Here is a 16,915-nt window from a genome sequence, read left to right as displayed (position 1 = left end):
GGGACTCAAAGACTTAGGGAGGGTGGAGGCACTTAGCCCACTCCTTGTAATTGGAGGGAGAAATTTGTAGCAAACGTTAGCAAAAATGTTTTTCATACTAGAGTAATAACTTTATGGTGGCAAACAATTTGTGTCAGTCGAATAGTTAAAGCTTAAATACTTGATAAAAATAATACATGACATTTAGATTTTTATGTGTGTGCTTTTAGAAGCTTGGAATCCTTGGGGTGTAGTTTTAAGAAGAGAAAATATATAGGCTAACTTTATCTGACAATTATTGTGCTTTTATAGATTTTATTGTTCATTAATTTTCTTATCAAAACCTGAAAGATTTGAGAGCTTGTTCTAATTACGAAATCCAATGTGTTATGGGATAGTGATCAAATAGTTAGTTGCCTTTTCCATATTTACAGTTGATGTTGATTCAAAATTTTTTTACAACATAATTTGAGTAGGTAAATGGTGTTTTAATAAGTTTACGTCTTGTAAAACTTGAAATATAATTTTGGTTGTTTGTTGTTACCTAATTTTGGTATAAGTGGTTGTTACCTAAAGCAATTAAATATACACACATTAAATATAAACACATTAAATATACTTGTTCAAAATATAAAATATTTCACAATTAGCTTGTTTGTCTGTTTAAATTGTTATTTACCATCAGTTTTATACTAAAACCCAAAAAGATTGATTTATAATTCCAATCATATCCGTAACCCAAGATACATATCAATAGTATTGATAGAATTAGTTCCAACTGAAGCACATCCACATGCGTAGGCCTGCATGCGTAGTGTACGTTGCATGAGTGTTGCTTGTAGTTGTTACCGGGTCCCTTGTATCTGTTTGCAGTGCACTGCAGTCTGGATAGCCCACCCATAGTACCCACCCATACGAGCAGCAGTAAGTAGTCCCTAGGTTTAAGTGTTATGTCATATGGCACTCTTGTAGCCCCCGCATTAAATGTCGCTTTAGTGTCCAGTGCCCAATGTGTCGCATAATCGGGGATTTATTGGTGCATGTTATGTGGAAATTACATTAGTTTAAGGTTTGTAGCAGAGCATAATGTGGTAAACTATATCTTAAATTATTCAACGAATCTTGAATGTTAACATTTTAGTTGATTCTCCTCTTTTTGTACCAATTGAGAAAAACAGTTGGTGAAAATGTTAAATTGGATATTGTACAAACAAGAAAGTATGGTCAAGAGAGTGATTTCAGATTTTATAATCAAAGGTATGTTACTGGATAATATCAGAATCTAAAAATATATAAAAAACACAAATTATTTTCCCAACTTTTATTCCAAAATTTAAAATCAATTTGTGTAATTAGTTAATTATCAACGTAATACCCAGTGGACTAGAAAGCGTGAACTGGTAATTTGTAAGGAATTCCTGTCTGAAAAATTTCCAGTTTTCATTTCTATGAGTGCCGTTTCAGTGTCATTTGTATACTCAAAAGCAAACTCGTCGGAACATCCACTCTGATGGTAAGAATTGTTTTAATTAGAAAGTGCTCGAGTGACGGTCTCGTTAAGCTAGGGGGGGGGTGGGTAGGAAGGGAAGTAGGGTGGGGGTGGTGAACGAACGACTGAGTATCAGTCTCTCGCCTACTCTCCCCCTCAGCGGTGCTGTTTGGAGTTCCCTTACAGTCATGGTGTGTTTTATAACATTTTGAGTCAGTCCAAGTAAGTTCTCCAGGGATTTTATAATGATTTAGTAAACAGTGTATTTATATACAACCTAAAGAGTAAATTTAGAAATTAGTAAAAAAATGTATCTAAAAATATAAGTTGACTTATTTCATAAATCCTAAATTAAGTTTTGCTATTAAAACTTTTTAACTCAAATGAAATATTTTATCAGCTTTAATCTACTTAGCAGCTTAGAAAATCCTATATGAATCTATACAATTATTACTATAATTTGAGGTTTTTTTTCTATAATTTGTTATAGCTTGTTCTCTTTTTATCCTTTAGTTTGTCAACACTTTTGGTTCATTTTGCTGAAATTTTCCAGATTCGTGCTATGCAAAAAAATTCCCTTGAATGGTAAAAGAAAGATTAACGGTGTTATTCCCTGTGGTATTTATGGACTGAATTGTAAACATGTACCATAACTAGTTTGTTTATTAGATGTTTAAGAGACGTAACTAATCCACTGGATATTTGCAGTGACGACACCACTCTTTACCCAAGTCGGGGCTACAAACTCCCGGACGTACATCGATCCTCACACTTATGAAGACCCGAACCAGGCTGTACGGGAGTTTGCAAGAGAGATCGACGCCTCCTATATCACCATTGAAGCTATTATTGGTTAGTAAATCATTGTAGCATTTGCCTTTTTCATTTGATTTTTAAGTTTGCATGTTGTCCTGTAAAATGTTGAAATTAAAAACTGTTGCAAGCAAAGTTGGGGAGGAACGTGTTACATCTATTTTTGGGCTATTACAAGATCAGTTAATCTAATAAAACAACTGACTATAAATTTACGTCATGAGTTTTAAAGAGTTGAACAAATCTTACAGCATTATTTCTCGATAAATTAGTTAAAAGTCTCTAACTGATACTCTTGTATCTAACTATGTTAAAAGTTATATTTGTTGTGAAATATTTGAGTTATGTGAATATGTGAGGTTTTCAATGGCTTGTTACATATCTAATAGTAATTAATAATCTAATGAGTACTAGTAAAATCCAAAATGATTTTTTTAAAGTTCAGGATCTCAATCAACTAACACTCAATATAAGGCCAAGCCATTATTGATAATTCCTAAAAGATATAAACAATTATTGATAATTCCAAGCCATTATTGATAATTCCTAAAAGATATAAACAATCCTTAATCAGAAAGTGACTTTTTTTACCTTTGTACTAATACCTCAAATTAAACAAGATGTCTGTAGGAATTGTGATTAAATTATCACATTAAATCTCCTAAAGCTTCAGGATTTTTCAATTTGGGAAAAATTGATTTCTCAACTAATTGCTCCTAAATAAGAACTAACTAATAACAACTAATCTGTTACAAGAATCTATATGACATAAGCATGTGCTTTGTATACAAATATACGTAATTTCAAACACCTACAAAAGCTTGACTTGGCGTAGTCCTGTAATCCAGCTACATGTAGGTAACGAACTGTGGATATTTATAGGCATGATCTGTGGATGCGATACTCCCTAGTTTGGATTAACATCTGCACTAGTGAGTACTACGAATATTTGCAGTACTATCCTGATAGTTAGACCAATTCGTAAATTACAAGGAAAAAATGTGGTTCGGATTCCACTAGAAACTCAATAATTCAATAATTGGTCCCTTAGTTGCCATTGGCTGTATGGTCTATTAATTAACAGTCCTGTCTAAGGAACATATCGCCCTTAGTCAGTAACAAGACTACAAGATCCTACACTCATCTCCATTCATACATGGCTTAAAATACTTACCTTCATATGGTTGCTATTTCAATTAAAAGTATAAAAAAAAGTATTGACGTTCAATTTATAAAAAATATTTTTCCTAGGTGGTGGAGAGTTCGGTGATGTATGCCGAGGTAAACTCAAGCTGCCGCCTGACGGTCGAACAGAAATCGATGTTGCAATAAAAACTCTCAAGCCTGGCTCGGCGGACAAAGCTCGCAATGACTTCCTGACGGAAGCTTCCATCATGGGACAGTTCGAGCATCCCAACGTCATCTTCCTGCAGGGAGTCGTCACCAAGAGCAACCCTGTGATGATCATCACGGAGTACATGGAAAACGGCTCCTTGGACACGTTCCTCAGGGTGAGATTTGTAAAACTTCATTTGCTAATTGGACATTCCATCCCGACAGATTTTGCTGAAGTAAATTACAGATTTCTGTCGAATACTAGACTTTTAAACCAAATCAAACTTATTGAACGCCTTGTTGTGAGATATAGCAGCTTTTATATCACATCAACTACTTCAGGAAGCATAAAGTACAATTTTAGACTGTGGCGCATTCTGTCAGCCGCCCATCCAACCTTAGTTTTTTAATCTTCAGCTGGTCCATAAAGATGGGATGTCTTCCTCAGAATTGCTGTCTTGAAGTAATGTGATGATTAAAATGAGAGACAATCCTTAACTTTTGTCTACCTTTAAATCTAGAACCATATGTAATGTTGCAGGCTAACGATGGCAAGTTCCAAGTGCTACAGTTGGTAGGGATGCTGCGAGGAATTGCGTCAGGGATGCAATATCTCTCGGAGATGAACTACGTCCATAGAGACTTGGCGGCCAGAAACGTCCTGGTCAATGCCCAACTAGTCTGTAAAATAGCTGATTTCGGATTAAGTAGAGAAATAGAAAGTACTACGGAAGGAGCCTACACGACAAGAGTAAGTTTTATAACCCTTTACTGCTTAGTTTGATTGTATAATTGATTTGTGAAAATCGGTAAATTGTTTGGTTATTTTTCCATAACCCGTATTGAAGTGTTAGTAGTAAACATATACATTTGTGTTTGTAGTAATTTGTAATCAGTGAATTACATTTTAGTAATGCTTTTTAGCTTTTTTATGAAGGGCTAACGTTAAAGTCTCAGAAGAATCTCACAAGCATCTTCCTATATAACTCAAACTAAACCATCCGATAATTTGAACTAAGCATTTTAAGTGAGTTTCTCCATAAAATAACAGGCAGCGTAGACTCGATGTAATAATTTAACCTTTTTGACCCAATCATGGAGACTGCAAGGTCAAAATGACTCAAACATTTTCTGGTCAGGTTTTATTTATGAGAAAAAATAGGCTGTGAAATATTTTTGTATGGGTGATCATTTTTAGGGCTACAGTGAAATATAGATTTAAAATATATTCGCAAAAAGATCAATAGTTAAAGTATACTTGACAGTATTTTCAATAAGTATTGTAAACCTAGCATTAGATTTCAAACGGTTATTAACAACCCTCACTGAGGCCCATTAAATACATTTAAAGAAAAATTCAAATCTTACTAATGGGAAAGAAACTCATTCACAGTAAATTGTAAGGCAGTCCTCCAAGGATTTCAGTCTAAAATATTTTCCCCTTTCATCACGATGACAGCATTGATCTTACCTGTACCTGTAATGCTGCAATAGACATTACAGTATTGACATGTTGTTGCAACACACAACTACTGATTAATTATAAAGTGACCAAACATAAATTCATATTTCACAAATTAAGATACACTTTGTAAATATGTTGTGTTTGGAATTTTGATCCACACAATAATTAATTGATTTGTTGTTATATGATAAACATGTCAATCGAAGTATTTATTTTTGCCTCTAAACTACTATGCATCATAGCACGAGGTAATTGAATGTGAATGATTAAACATCGGTAATGGCCATAGTCCTTTAACAATCAATGCATGCAATATTGATTTTGTTGAGGTAAAGTTGTGGTTTTTATACGTAAACCAGAATAAATGTTGGTGTGGTTTTAACCTTTGTTAATTATATGAATATTTTTTAAACTAGTTATCAAATTTTGGCTTTGGCCTGTTATGTTCATTTGGATGCATTTAAAAAACTACACTGATTCCTTGATTGCCTTCAGTGAATTTTGCTAGACTTGTTTTATATTTACCAACTAAAAAACATACACTTTGTCAATCTTTTGTTCATCTTCTTGAAAAGATGCCTTACTTCCATAATATTTAACGAATGATCAATATATTTTCTTCTTGTTAAGCTAATTCTTTTCTTTTTCAGGGAGGCAAAATCCCTGTCAGATGGACGGCTCCCGAAGCAATCGCTTTCCGGAAGTTCACATCTGCCTCGGACGTTTGGTCGTTTGGTATTGTTTGTTGGGAGGTGATGTCCTACGGAGAACGACCTTACTGGAATTGGAGCAATCAAGATGTCATCAAATCTATTGAGAAGGGTTATAGGTAAACAATAATACCAATTTATTGTACCTGAAGATATACACTGTAGTTTCTGCTATTGTTAACGAGTTGTTTAAATTAAATGAGGTTTGTCACTCAGTCAGTAGACTGGACTTTGAAAGGACTTTGAAATCGTGACTGCAGTGTCATGGGTTAGAAACCTGGTACCTGCCAATACATTTTATCAGTCCAGTTCAACCTTAAAACTACTGTACCGGCTCTTCCCTTGCTTTGCTGGATACGTTCAGGCCATATTACACCAATTAGGGTTGTGTGATCAGTTTTGAAGCTTGTGAGCTTATGTAGATGGGCAAATGCAAGGTTAAATGAGGCCACCATCTTCTTTTAAATAAAGGAATGGATTATAGTATAAGCATAATGAACCCCAGGATTTGACGTTTTAAAGTGGTTTGAGACAAATTTGAAATTTCAAGTGAAAATTTATGTAGTTGGATTACATAGATGATTTCATTTTTTTATCAACATTGACAAAAAACATGCCACTTTCTATCCAATCCATCAATAGTTTATAATTTTTAACCCGAAGGTGGTATGTGGAGATGAAACAAACTAATCTGAGAACATTTATTTTTACATTTAATTTTTTCAACATTGTTTAAGTTTAGTTTTTGTTGTTATTTTTATGTCTACATTGTTGACGTTTCTCCAGGTTACCAGCACCTATGGATTGTCCAGAAGCTATTTACCAGCTGATGTTGGACAGCTGGCAGAAAGAGAGAACACATCGGCCCAGCTTTGCGTCTATAGTGAAGACATTGGACAAGCTGATACGGTGTCCGGATACGTTGCGCAAGATCGCTCAAAACAGGTACGGCAATCCTTCATCAGCTGTTTCTTCTGCCGCTTTTTGTTTGATTTTTATGTGTAAATATAAACTGTCTTTGTTATTTACTGGAGAGCAATGAAGAAAGCTCATTTTAAGATGTTAAGACTTATCTGTGTCAGTTGAGTACAGTGTTTCGGAATGCATCAATACTATTTTTAAATAGCTCAAATATTTGTAGCCCAGTAAAAAAAATTCAAATCATAGTTCTCAACATTGAAACATTGGAATAAAAAACCAAGCAATCATGTTTTATAAATTTAAACAAATCTGACGAGGTTATCGATATTAAACCAATTTTCCAAATACAATTAAAAATCCTCGATTTGTTAGCCTTCTCACTAAGTTTTTGTTGATGCAATCTTCTTTGTTTACATTGCTGTTAATTTATCTTTATCTTTCTCAATGGAGTTTTGTTACATATTTACCTGTTACATGTGGTTTGTTTGATTTTGCTTCGCATTGTTCTCATTTTGGGTTGCGTGTTTTTGTTTTGGCAGACGCCCGCCCGCACATAACCCCTATTACGTGCCCGTCACGTTTAGACCTCCTCAGTGGGTTTCATTCCATCACGAGTAACGGTGCTGGATTAGATTTTTAACACAAACTCACTCTGTTAAGGTACGCAGACCACCCTGGCTTTCACCCTAACGTAGAATATGTTATCCGTAAGGGGATGAATCTTCTCTAGTCTCTTGTGCAAGTTTCCTTGAGCGGCAGGCTTATTCAATTAAATTCAAATATCTTTATTTAATACAACACCATGCTAAATATTACATATTTTCCTCTTTTGCACACCCACGTGCGAGGAAACCTTTACCTTATCACTTTACTTATGGTCAAATATTTAAATCATTTATCACCTATGATTGGACTTAACTTTTAAGGGTTTAAAAGCGGGAGCTCTAGCTTGTTTGAACACTTTTGTAAACATACAATTTTGACTTCACTGATCTCAAATCACTATTTTAATCCTGCCAGCCCCTGGTTGGGCCTGCCTGATGTGCTGCATGCTCGCTCGCTTGCTTATTTGGAAATTGTTTCAATTTCTTGCTTTATTCTGTCATTAATTTATTTCTTGATTAATCTTTGCTTATTTATTCATCTCTGTATACATCGCAGAAACTTATGTCAGAGGAAAATTTTCTGCCATTTGTTGAGCTTTGATGTAAGGTATGTTCTTCAGTGTTTATGCATTTGCTATTAAAATCATAATATATTCTTTTTACCACTCCTTAGTAAGATACTTTGTCAGAGGAAAATTTTCTGCCATTTGTTGAGCTTTGATGTAAGGTATGTTCTTCAGTGTTTATGCATTTGCTATTAAAATCATAATATATTCTTTTTACCACTCCTTAGTAAGATACTTTGTCAGAGGAAAATTTTCTGCCATTTGTTGAGCTTTGATGTAAGGTATGTTCTTCAGTGTTTATGCATTTGCTATTAAAATCATAATATATTCTTTTTACCACTCCTTAGTAAGATACTTTGACAAAATTGGTTTTCTAAACAGTTTTTTTGCATAATTTTCTTTTGTAAATGAATTTGATAATACGACCTTCAGAGTTAACTAAAATATTTCAATGAGGGGTTGATGACAAGCTTGCCTAACATGGTGTTACAGATAAATGTTTGTGGTGCAAGGTGTTGGTAGAAAAAACATGTAATTATGTGGGTAACTCAGTGGTTCTAGTACAGTCTCTGGTTCAACCCTGAGAGATCCCAGTAGCTTTTAGACGGGTTGAAACTTGACCCCAGTAATAGTTTAGGTAAAAATAAATAACCTTAGCTAGAAAACAAGTCAGTATTTAGCTAGTCAGTGTTTAGTAACAAGGCTTAGAAAACCTTCACTGATCCTCTTTAAAAATGTGCACTCCTGTGTCAATCAATATTGTTTTAATTTAATCTAATATACTTATTGTATTTGTGTATCTTAGTAAAATCAAGCAAACCTAATTTAACTTTGATTCTAACTGTTTATTTATTTTGCCATAAATGAGTGTTTGTTTAGATTATACCCGCCAGTATAAATTCTTAATCAATTGAAGAAATGCAAAGACTTGCACAGTTGATGTAAACAATTTTAATAAGTTGTTAACTCAAAGTTTAAAGAAGCGTTACAACTTTATCTTAATTATTGTAGTAAAAGGTACAACATTTACAAATCATTCCATAAATACTCTAGAATCCAGCAATTAAGTAAATTTGTCAATCTTAATTATTGTTAACTGATTGAAGTATTAGGGATTATTAGTTTTCTTTCCCCATTTAGATTAGAACACTTTGTGACAAACTAAACTCCCGTAGTTTTTTCCTCTAGATTTTGAATCCAATAAGAATTACCTTTATTCAACCCGATTTTACTACCCTTTGTTTGATTGACAGTAATTCTAAATAATTATTTGTAAAATTAGTCAATAAGCAATATATTTATTTTCATTTAATATTAAAATAATTTTTCAATTTATTGTGTATCCCATTCTTGTAGGACACTAAGACTAAAACCTTTTGTCCTCAAATAGAATGTTAGGAATTGATCATGTTTTCAAAAGTCTAGTTTAAATAAATCATATTTTGAAATCTTACTCAAAAAACATTATACGATTATTTGCAAAAGTTGGCTCTCTCTAACAAAGTAAATGTTCACAATTGTCCTGATCCTATGATTATATCAGTTATACCTGGTCTTAGTGTTCTATATTGAGTGTTTTTGCGCAGGACGGCCAACCCGCTAGCACCAGACGCGCCGGACATGACTCAGTTCACATCAGTCAGTGATTGGCTCACGTCTATCAAGATGGCGCGTTACCTCGAGAACTTTGAGCGCGCCGGGATCACGAGTATGGAGGCAGTGGTGCAGTTGACTGTGCAGGAACTAACTGCGCTTGGGATCACGCTGGTCGGTCATCAGAAGAAGATAATGAACAGCGTGCAAGCCATGCGCGCACAGATATCCGCCAATCTCTCGGAGGGATTCCTCGTCTAGTCAACGGCGCCGCACCTACGTGGTGCGGTCCGTCACTCCCTCTACAACGACATTTACGACTTGTAAAGACTGTTAAACAGTGATTGTGTACGTGAACATTCCATGACGGAAGAGCATTCCATGTAATGTAATCGGAGCTCTTTATATTCGAGGTTTTATGAATGTGTACTGTGATAAAGATTCTGTATATTTTTTGTACATTCGGCAGTACTTAACGGAATTTTGTTTACTCTACGGCGTTTTGTGATGTAATTTAATTTGTGTGAAACGACTTTGTTAAATTTATAAATATATAAATACGGTGTATATTATAAACGATTTTTTATTGTGTTTTAGAAAAATTGTATAGAGCGAAAATGATTCCGTTTAGGAAGTGTAATTACTTGTTAGTTTAGATTAACTCGATCATTGGATGTGTACGATGTTTTAATACCGAAAGCAATAACGTTTTGTAATGTAAGTCGTATGATTTAAAACCTTATTTATTTGTAGACACTGTGTAATCGAGCCATTAAAATTGATTAACCCCTATCTAAACCAGTACTTAACTTTGTATAGGTATTTTTATACTTTAATTTATACTTTTTTATTAATTATAGTCTGGAAAATGTTTTAGTTGGATCGACAATGGTTAAAGTTACTAGAAACATTGCCATCATTAAGTCTGAGTATTAGTATTTAGTGACATTTTTATTTTGAACCAATGTTTTTTGTTCTGTTTTGAAATTTATGTTATATGAGCCACTACTGTATTCTACTTTATAAAAATGTTTAATATGACTTTAATATTTCCTTTGGTATCCTTAATAATTTTCAAAATGAATAGTCAATGATAATTTTAATTGTATTCAAGCATACTTTTGGAAGTAAAAAAGTTAGCTATGAAATCTAAGTTTAATTTAAGTTAAAGCTAAGCAAAAAACCCCACAACCTTCTCAAACATGTGTATTCTTATTCAATTGGAATTAATCCTATAAAAAAACTTGTATGATGTTAAAAAGGTGTTTTTGTGATTTGACTGTAAAAACTAAATGTGTGCATACTTTTTAAAGGCTAGACAATTTGTAAATAAATTAATAACCTCGTTTCAGATTTCATAACCAATTTCCAAAATGTTCTCAGTACTGTTGCCTAAGCAGGGTTGGTTTATGTTACTTACTTGATTCTCAGAGAGAATGTATAGTTTGTGGTACAACATGTTTATAAGGAAATCTAAACAATAATTCACAAATTAAGTATTTTATTTAAAACATTATTGAGTCAACTTTAAATTTGCCATTTACAATTCCAAATTTCCCTTCAAAAAATTTTGTTAATAGTCACAAAAAAAATTAAAAAATAACTTATAATTTTTTTTACACTGGCATAAAAATCTTAACTTTTTAAATGTTGGATAACTTGCTTCCCAAGTATATTCGTACATTAAGAAGATTATTTATTAAATTATAATTATATAAAACTTTATTTTATATCTAAATATTAGCAATTATCAAATCAGTATGGGAAAAATATTTATTGAATTTTTTTACTACTACAACTTGAATACCTATATCCAATGTCTTACTATCCAACATTAATTTGTGGTGAGTCGGTCACTCAGTTGGGCCCGAGGCAGCGATGTTGTGGGTTCGGATCCTGATACCTGCCACTACTTTTTATCAGTACAATTTGCTCTTGTACCGGCTTGCCCCTTGCTTTGCTGGATACATTCCATGCACAGGCCTGTTCGGCCCATGTGAACGGGCAAATTCAAGGTTAAAGAGGCACCCAACTTCTAATTTTTTTTTTTTTTTTTAATTAAATGTTTAGACTATTACAAGGCACCTTACAATAAAGTTGTACCACAAATATATTTAGCTGTTAATATTTTACCTATTTATATCACTGCCTTACTTTCTCATAAAATGGCTGGAAGTATTGCACAAACATGGTTGAAGACTGTATTCTGTGGCTCCTGTCACTCTTAACTGCCATTAAGCTGGATAAAACATGTCATGATTAATTTGTACGAATCAAAAGAGATATTTTAAGACTGGAGAAAGTTTTGTTTCCTTGCTCATGCTTTTGTAGTTTGTTAATTTTTGAAAGTACACTGAATAGCTTTGTTCGTCTCATCTTACGGTTCCTCGAAGCTGATTCACCGCCACTGATTCGAGTAAGTCTGACTCTATGTCCCAGAAATTCCTCACTAAATACCAATCTCATTTAAAGTACTGCTTCCATTTTGTACAAGCATCTCAGACTAATACATGTATAAGCTAAGAAAGTATAGTTATTTTTTACAACATATACTACCCGTGTACATTGGAAATATTGTATATATATTTATATATATCCTTCCCACGAATGTTATACGCCAGTTTTGTTTTGACTCACTCAGTTTGTGTGCCCGCCTTAGTTCCACGTTTGTTTTAACGCTGCCGACTTTAGTCATGTAACGCAATGTATGTTAAGCATCATTATTTCTTGTATGTAAAAGACTTTGTATAGACATTATTATATATTGATCCTTGTTTTTATTTCTTTTGTAAATTTTCATTATAAGAAGATAAGAAAATAAATGACGTCCAGCAATCGATCGTGTTTGTGTTCTTGAACCCTTTTAGTTTTAGGTTGTAGAAGACATCTGTTGTCTCATTCTCTACCAGCGCTGTAAATCTAACTTTTATTGCTACACAATACAGACAATTTAGCAATGGCGAGTTAAGGTCTGGACTCTGGAATACCTATTTTGTGCATTGAGAGCGCAAAGTATGTCATTACCGCTTGAAAACTGTAGACCGCCGCCAAAAGCTTCCTGCGGCTATACATTTCGAGAGTGAAAGGGTTAGTGCTCACAAGACACACATGAATTTTACTATCACCTTAATCTTATAAAACACAGATTAACTTTTTAGTGGTATACAAAAATAAATATCATTATTCATTGTGACACTTGGTTGGAATATATTATTGATAAAATAAAATTATTACCTTATCCAACCACAGTTGTTGGTATGACAACTAGTTTCCTTCCTTCAAACTTCATCAAGTCAACATTGTGGTAGGCTATGTCAATAGATTCTTTAAAAAAAAAAACTGTCACAATCACAATAATTTTAACTTGTCATGATAAAAAAATAGTTAAAATGGAATAAAAACCCTGATTAAAACTGTACAGGCTGGCGAACACTGTCTATTACTGCCACTGACTAAATAAAACCATAGACTAACCAACACAAGTAGACTTCTCATCCCGTTGTAAATTTTGAAGCACGTTTTTTGTGTCTAGTTCATGTACGGTGACACTGGGCGCTAGTGTCGACGAAACTTTGTTTCTATTATTTTAGGGTTAATTTCTTGATTTGTGCTTAACTGTTTGGTTATATAACTAGGGGACAAGTTATTGTTTATGATTAGATCGTATTACTTGGTTAAACGAGGTTTTAAATGGCTGCAACAATGAGAAACAAATTGTAAACAAAACACGACCTCTACATAAACCGTACAGAACTAACAATAAAATTGTCTTCAGCTGTTCCATAATGATGAGAAATCTACTAAGGGAGTATGTTTTATCTATGGTTTTATTTAGTCAGTGGCAGTGATATACAGTGCTGACCAGCCTGTACAGTTTCAATCAGTTTTATCAACTTTTATTCCATTTTTAACCATTTTAGTTTTTTAAAGAATCTATTAACCCACTACAAAGTATTAATACATTGATGACGTGGTTGCATACAAAATTACCTGATGAAAAGGAACGAAACTAGACGTCATACCAACAACTGTGGTTGGATAAGGTAATCATTCCATTTTATCAAAAATAAATATCATTTAGGCTACCTATGTTTGTTTTTAAAGAAATGATACTTGCTTTCATAGAACATCTCCGCACTAGAAAAACAGGCCATGCTGCAGGATCCATGATGTCTTACTTGTATGTGGATAGATTAACTGCCGTATCCCATACCTTTTAGGTTTTAGGTAAATGAGCTGGCTATTGGTAAGATTTTAACGTTATTACGTCTGACAAATTTAGTACTTCTATCCACCACTGTGACGTAGTGTTGGCTGCCAGCGCTCCAGCATGGCTTTTTTGTATTTGGGCCTTCGATAGAAACGCCAACAGTGAAATCAGCTGATTTAGAGAGTGGGAATGAAAAAGTCGGAAATGATCTATTTTGCATACTGTTTACTGGTGTGGAAATGTGATAATTTCCATGCAGTGGTAGGAATAGACATTTTAGAGTTGATAACTGTGGAAGTAAATAAATTGCCATACATGCCAAGTCATATCAGACGCACATTAGATTCAGGCAGAGACTAACTTTCTTTCACACCCTCGATCATAGCTAATGCTTGCATTCCCTACAAACAAGGGAGTCTATTAATTATCAGGTCCATGGTTCGCATGTGGCGAGATATGGGAACAAGAGATAATCATGCCTCCTCCCCCCTTCCTGTCAGGTGAATTTTCTCTTCCTTGCGCCACGGGGTCCATTTATTAAAGACCATAGGTTAATTATTCCTTTAGATGAAAAAATAACGTAAACAATTGTAGTGCAGGACTTGAAGTTTCATTAGTTTCTCCACAAATCGAACCGGATTGTGGGTGGGTTACCAACAAGTAATTTACATTAAGTGATTTGTGAGGAGCCAGTTTCATATATCACTGTTTGTGTGTGGTGAAACTAACAGCCTCCCACTCAATCCAGCCCGTGTCTGTAAACAATATTACCGTGAGTTGTAATATATTACTATGCATTGTATATACATATCACTCCCTTAAGTAAATTTATATTGACTTTGTTCCTGTATTTTGACCATATTGGCAAAACAATTGTTTCATATGTTATTGTCAGTGGGTTCTTCTGAAGGAGAGAAGCGAAAATGCATTTAGGCACATAGGTGGTCAGCAAGTAGTAACTCATGAATTGATCAGAATACTTAGTAAAACCACTTTTACTCTGTTGGACACAGATCTGAGTCTTCGTCACATTACTTCAGGTCAAGTCGACATGTGACCTAAGCCCTCAAGGCTCACACTCTTTCTGTCATTCTGTTCTTTACCCAGACCACATCTTGCCCAAAGTCAAGTTTCTTGGTGCTGAGAATATTGTGTACAAACTGAAACAGGTCTGATAGTTCTCACCCTCCTTCCTTCATCATTGGGATACCCGTGTCTACTGACATCAGTCATTGTATTGAGTCTTCAGGCGGGGTCATTCCCATGTCAGCACTCAGCAGAAGAAAGTGTGTTCATCAGGATTGTCCAGACAGTAGATGCAATTAGGTGACACAGCCTTGATCATTCTGATCAGATACAACCGAAAATAGCCGCGACCTGTCAGAAACTGCCGATTAACCAATGGTTGGACTTGTTGAATCAAATGCTTGGTCCAGCATCCCAACATCTCCTGTACACAGCTCTCCTTGCCAGAGCCGGTAGCTGCAGGTGCATTACTAAATTCTTGCCTGGTACTTCCCTACATTGCTGATACATTGCCTTACACTCCGCCAAAGGTTTGACAGGGATGACTCCAGTGACCACCAGGATGGCGTGTTCAGACACTGTTTGGTAGGCTGATGTAGCACTCAGGACTGCCTGATGCTGCACACAGGCTAGCCACATCCTGTAAATCTTGTTGAGTGTGTCTGCCTACACTTTTGCACTGTATAGGAGTATGGAATGGATTGCAGACAGCAACAACCTTCTGCCACTTTACCGAGAACCACAAACATTGGCCATTAACCAACTAATAAGCCGCAACCTCATCTGGGATCCCGTACCGAACTAAAACGGTTAGTCATTTCAGACCTCAGGATGTTGATTTAGGCGATGTTTCAGAAGACTAGCTAAAGTATGAAACCTTGGGAAGTACCATAAGTGACACCCATTGTTCGCGGGCCTTCTGTAGTTTTATAAATGAGATAGCATAAAGCTGGAGGTACTCCTTTATGATGAATTTGACCCCTTGAGTTACGGTACACTTTTCTTGGCCCGAAGTTGTCCAGTATTGCCTTAAGTGTATTCTCCATGTTTGGACCGAAATCGATACTACTCTCTGCATCCAGATATTCTGGACGCAGGAGCACCATCCCTGAACTCTCCGACTGCAACTTTAGTAGACATCCTATCAATAGACTTGAAGGCTGGTGTCTGTAGTGGAGTGACTTTCGCCCCCTTTTTCAGCGACGTCAATGGGGGTGACCTAGACACACCCTCCCCTCCTAAATTATTAAGTTTGTTAGGCAATTATATCAATTTATTGTAATAAGAGTTTTGTAAAATGCTCAGTAATGGAATGCTCATAAAATTAGTCAACTGCATATGATTCTATGTGTTCTATTCTGTACTCTTTTCTACGTAGGCTCTAAAAAACCTTCCTTCCTGTCTATTCTTAAGCACAATAAATTCAGATTGATTACTATTAGATTAGAAACATTGACTTCTAAAACTACAGTCAATACTTGTAATGGCTAAATCTTATATATTAAAAAAACTTGCTTTTTCTTTGCCGAGTTCGTTTGGCTCTTCTACCCGATCGATTTTCATGATTGAGGTCTCAAATTAAAGTCATGCACGCAAAGATTTCACATCAAGCATCGGCATATAACTTACCTACAGTATTAGTCGACTAAATAACATAATTTGATTAATTTTCGAATTCTTACATCAATTTAAGATGTATTTCACCAGTTATAATTATATAATCCTATATACGGAAAGCAAATAAAAGAAACGTCTTATAACACTTAAAACATATATTTACGCTTATACTGTTACTCACAAGACGGTAAATATACAAAACAGATGGTAAGTGGTGATCGATTTCGATTGGACACTCCAATCATCATCAGACCCAATAGGCGAATGAATAGGCGAATTATTCGCCTATTGGGTCTGATGATGATTGGAGTGTCCAATCGAAATCGATCACCACTTACCATCTGTTTTGTATATTTACCGTCTTGTGAGTAACAGTATAAGCGTAAATATATGTTTTAAGTGTTATAAGACGTTTCTTTTATTTGCTTTCCGTAAATTTAATAACACGTACAATGCTGATCAAGAAGTTATTTATAATCCTATATATTTTGGTCGAAAAACTTTCAGTGAAATATCGGCTTTTATTTAAGCGATTAAGATACTGTATTACTCAATCAAAAATCATAAATTTGATTATTTTTTGGAT

General features: G+C 34.6%; 1 protein-coding gene across 4 annotated transcripts in view; it reads left to right on the top strand.

The window, feature by feature from the left end:
* The window catches only part of LOC128991160 (ephrin type-B receptor 1-B-like), a 237,060-nt gene extending 224,758 nt beyond the window's left edge, over positions 1-12,302 (top strand). For 2 of the 4 annotated variants that reach the window (XM_054413937.1, XM_054413936.1), the window contains 6 exons: positions 2,177-2,320; positions 3,533-3,792; positions 4,158-4,367; positions 5,732-5,910; positions 6,578-6,736; positions 9,470-12,302. In XM_054413937.1, the coding sequence (XP_054269912.1) occupies positions 2,177-2,320; positions 3,533-3,792; positions 4,158-4,367; positions 5,732-5,910; positions 6,578-6,736; positions 9,470-9,737 (1,220 nt within the window). In that variant the 3' untranslated portion in view covers positions 9,738-12,302. Of the gene's footprint in view, positions 1-852; positions 904-2,176; positions 2,321-3,532; positions 3,793-4,157; positions 4,368-5,731; positions 5,911-6,577; positions 6,737-7,251; positions 7,373-9,469 lie in introns of all 4 variants that reach the window. The other 2 variants (XM_054413938.1, XM_054413935.1) reach the window with 2 other exon arrangements.
* The last annotated feature ends 4,613 nt before the right edge of the window (positions 12,303-16,915 follow it).

The sequence above is a fragment of the Macrosteles quadrilineatus genome, unplaced genomic scaffold (genome assembly GCF_028750875.1).
Source record: "Macrosteles quadrilineatus isolate MER2022 unplaced genomic scaffold, UCM_ALF_1.0 Scaffold_3__2_contigs__length_128488019, whole genome shotgun sequence".
NCBI lineage: Eukaryota > Metazoa > Arthropoda > Insecta > Hemiptera > Cicadellidae > Macrosteles > Macrosteles quadrilineatus.
This window is presented reverse-complemented; position numbering and strand designations above follow the sequence as displayed.